Source organism: Otolemur garnettii, unplaced genomic scaffold (genome assembly GCF_000181295.1).
Source record: "Otolemur garnettii isolate 467f Iridium unplaced genomic scaffold, OtoGar3 scaffold00043, whole genome shotgun sequence".
NCBI lineage: Eukaryota > Metazoa > Chordata > Mammalia > Primates > Galagidae > Otolemur > Otolemur garnettii.
In genome coordinates this window covers 8,265,169-8,268,410 of record NW_003852438.1, presented here as the reverse complement: position 1 = coordinate 8,268,410, position 3,242 = coordinate 8,265,169, and the positions used below count along the sequence as shown (strand labels likewise).

Genomic DNA, 3,242 nt, shown 5'->3' with positions numbered 1-3,242 from the left:
TCTTTTTTTTTTTTTTCTTGTTAATTGACTTTGCAATAAACTACTCACTATTCTTAAATGTGGAAAAGAAGCTGGGCTAGGGTTAGGGGATTGTAGAATTAGTAAGGTGGGCTGATCAAACTGTTTAAGGCAAGATGGATAAGAGCACAGCTTTGGGCCAGATAGATTGCCCCAGTTTCATTGTTTGCTAACTGGATGACCCTGGGCAGGTTGCTTAATTTTGCTAAGCCTCAGTGTCCTCACTTGCAGCATGGGACCAGTAATAGCCACTTCATGAGGTGGTCGTGAGGATCAGTGAGGTGTACCTGGTATAGAGCAATTTCTCACCACCTGGACACTATTGTAATTAGCCCTCCTGGTACTGTGGGCCTGCCATATTCTCTAGCACAGACGTTTCCAGGACACAACCCATCCTGGGTAGGGTTTTCTTTTTCTTTTTTTTTTTAATTATTAAGCATGACACTAAAGGTGCTGAATGGATGCCACCAGTAATGTGCCCAGCATGGCCTAGGAACTAGTGACTCAGACCTATGCCTGATGAGAAGAAGGTTTAGATTGTGTGTGTGTATGTGTGTATTTGGTGGTTATGGCTTATTCTCTGCAGGTGCTATATGAAGAACAAGTATATTAGAAGTGGGAAGGGCAAGGACCCTTCATTATCAAGAACTGAGATGAGCTCAGACCTACTTGGCAGTTGGTAGATGACTGGTGTGGTCTCTTAGGGTCCCTCCTGAGCCTGGGAAAATGGCAGTAGGGGTTCTGGTCAGCATCAGTCCCTCCCACTCTGTGGCTGAAGGCTGATGAGACATTTGTCTTTTTTCCAGGTGACAACGCATGGCTGTGCCCCAGGCTTTCCTACTGGTGGCCCTCTATGAGCTACTAGTGTCTCGATGGAGCCCTCAGCCTGCCCTCGAAGCTTGGCTGAGGGCTTCTTGGAGGAGGAGCTTCGGCTCAACGCTGAGCTGAGCCAGCTGCAGTTTTCAGAGCCAGTGGGCATCATCTACAATCCTGTGGAGTATGCGTGGGAGCCACATCGCAGCTATGTAACTCGCTACTGCCAGGGCCCCAAGCAAGTGCTCTTCCTGGGGATGAACCCAGGACCTTTTGGCATGGCCCAGACTGGGGTAAAGGACTTGGCCTCTCTAGCGTGTGAGGTTCCAAGGTGGATACTCGGCTGGGTGTGATGAGGAGGAGCATATGTGGCTGTGGACATGCATGGGTCCCCCTTCCCCCGCCTCTCCCAACACACACACTGGCTCCTATGGTCTCAGACACTCTTCCGGCCTCTCTAGCCGTAATTAACCAAGCACATTAATGGTAGTTCCGTTTTCCCTGTGAGCTATCCACTAATTGCCTCTGAGAGCCCTTCTGCCAGCTCCATCTGTATCTTACCTTGCTGGATCTCCCCTGTCCCTAGAGTGTGGTTGGGGTCAGAAGAGAGACTGGGACTGCTGGGACCTTGGATCCTGGTTGACAGGGGTGGGCATATATAAGATGCAGGGCATTCTGGCAGCCTTGATTCTGTTTCTTAGCTGAGGAGAGGTTCAAACCAGAGCTAGGTTATAGGGCCTGCTGGCTTTCCTTTCAGAATTCAGGATGAGTGACCGATCCTCAATGGGGGGTGCTTGGCAGGTTAGGGAGGGGAAGAGGCTTCAGGGCAGGAGACTCAATCGCTTTTATTGACCCTGACTGGGTGATGAAAGGTGATCAATAATGATTGATGGAAATGACAGCCTGAGGCCTGGGGCTGAGAGGGCACCCAGAGAGCAGTGGTCACCCCTGCCCTTCTCCCTGTATTCTGACTGCTGTTCTGTCTCAGGACCATCTGTCTGTCCTTAATACTAATCATCAAACCCTGTGGAGGACCAGATATCTCAGTGTATTTCCTGTACTTGGTCCCAAAGGCTAGTGAGGATAGAGGTAAACAAATAGATTCTTCTGGACCACAGTCCACAATGAAACACTGGAGAAAGATGGACAGGCTCAAACCACAGAGCCAGGAATCCATGTCTCAGGTGGAGGGGCAGTCCCGGGGTGTCCAGGCTAGATCTCACTGAAGGTGGAAAGGGGTCAGTTGATCCAGAGCCCAGGAGTCAGGTCTCAGGTCTGAAGACTCATGTTTCTCTCCTTCCTCACAGGTGCCCTTTGGGGAAGTGACCATGGTCCGAGACTGGTTGGGCATTGGGGGGCCCGTGCTGACCCCGCCCCAAGAGCACCCTAAACGACCAGTGCTGGGACTGGAGTGCCCACAGTCAGAAGTGAGCGGTGCCCGATTCTGGGGCTTTTTCCAGAACCTCTGTGGCCAGCCCGAGGTCTTCTTCCGTCATTGCTTTGTCCACAATCTGTGTCCACTGCTATTCCTGACTCCCAGTGGGCGCAACCTCACCCCTGCTGAGCTGCCTGCCAAGCAGCGAGAACAGCTTCTTGGGATCTGTGATGTGGCCCTTTGCCGGCAGGTGCAGCTGCTGGGGGTGCGGCTGGTGGTGGGAGTGGGGCGACTGGCGGAGCAGCGGGCACGGCGGGCTCTCTCAGGGCTAATGCCAGAGGTCCAGGTGGAGGGGCTGCTACACCCCTCTCCCCGTAACCCACAGGCCAACAAGGGCTGGGAGGCAGTGGCCAAGGAGAGACTGAATGAGTTGGGGCTGCTGTCCCTGCTATCAAAATGAGAACCCCTGGGACCAGGCATAGGAAGGACATGTTCAAGGTCTCCAAGTCATTCTTGGCCAAGCAGAGGATAAAACACCTCCTGGACTAGAGCCACAAGGTCCTCTTGGGCTCCCTGGTAGCTGGGAAGCATGCTCTCTGATCTGTTGACTGTCTACCAACCTGCAATAGCAGTTTTGACACTACTCCAGTTTGCCCTCCTGATCCTGATCCCTGCTTTTTTCACCACCTTTTGAGCATTGCCCCTTTGTGGTATTTCACTCTACAGAGAATCAGAAGAGGGGCTTTGTGGCACTTGCAGACTGCTCTACCTCATCATTTCCTTGGGAAAGCAGAGAATGACCCAAACAGTGACTTCTAAGGTCATATTTGCTGTTTCAGAGGAATGCCATGCCAAGATCCTTACCTTCCTTACAAAACAGCATCCTGCTGCTGACCCCTTCTCTTATAGGGTCAGGACAAAGCATAGGTCATGATACTAACACAGAACTAATTATGGGAAGCTAAGGCTGGACTACACAGATTCACTGTTGTGGAATGGGAAAGACAGAAGACCTGGATTTTCTCTTTTTTTTTTT

At 51.5% G+C, this 3,242-nt stretch overlaps 1 protein-coding gene across 1 annotated transcript; it reads left to right on the top strand.

Moving 5' to 3' along the window:
* Nucleotides 1-834: 834 nt before the first annotated feature.
* On the top strand, nucleotides 835-3,235 carry SMUG1 (single-strand-selective monofunctional uracil-DNA glycosylase 1). Its single transcript, XM_023513710.1, is given in 3 exon segments — nucleotides 835-874; nucleotides 877-1,124; nucleotides 2,139-3,235. Coding segments are annotated over 3 exon segments (816 nt in total). The 3' UTR covers nucleotides 2,667-3,235.
* The last annotated feature ends 7 nt before the right edge of the window (nucleotides 3,236-3,242 follow it).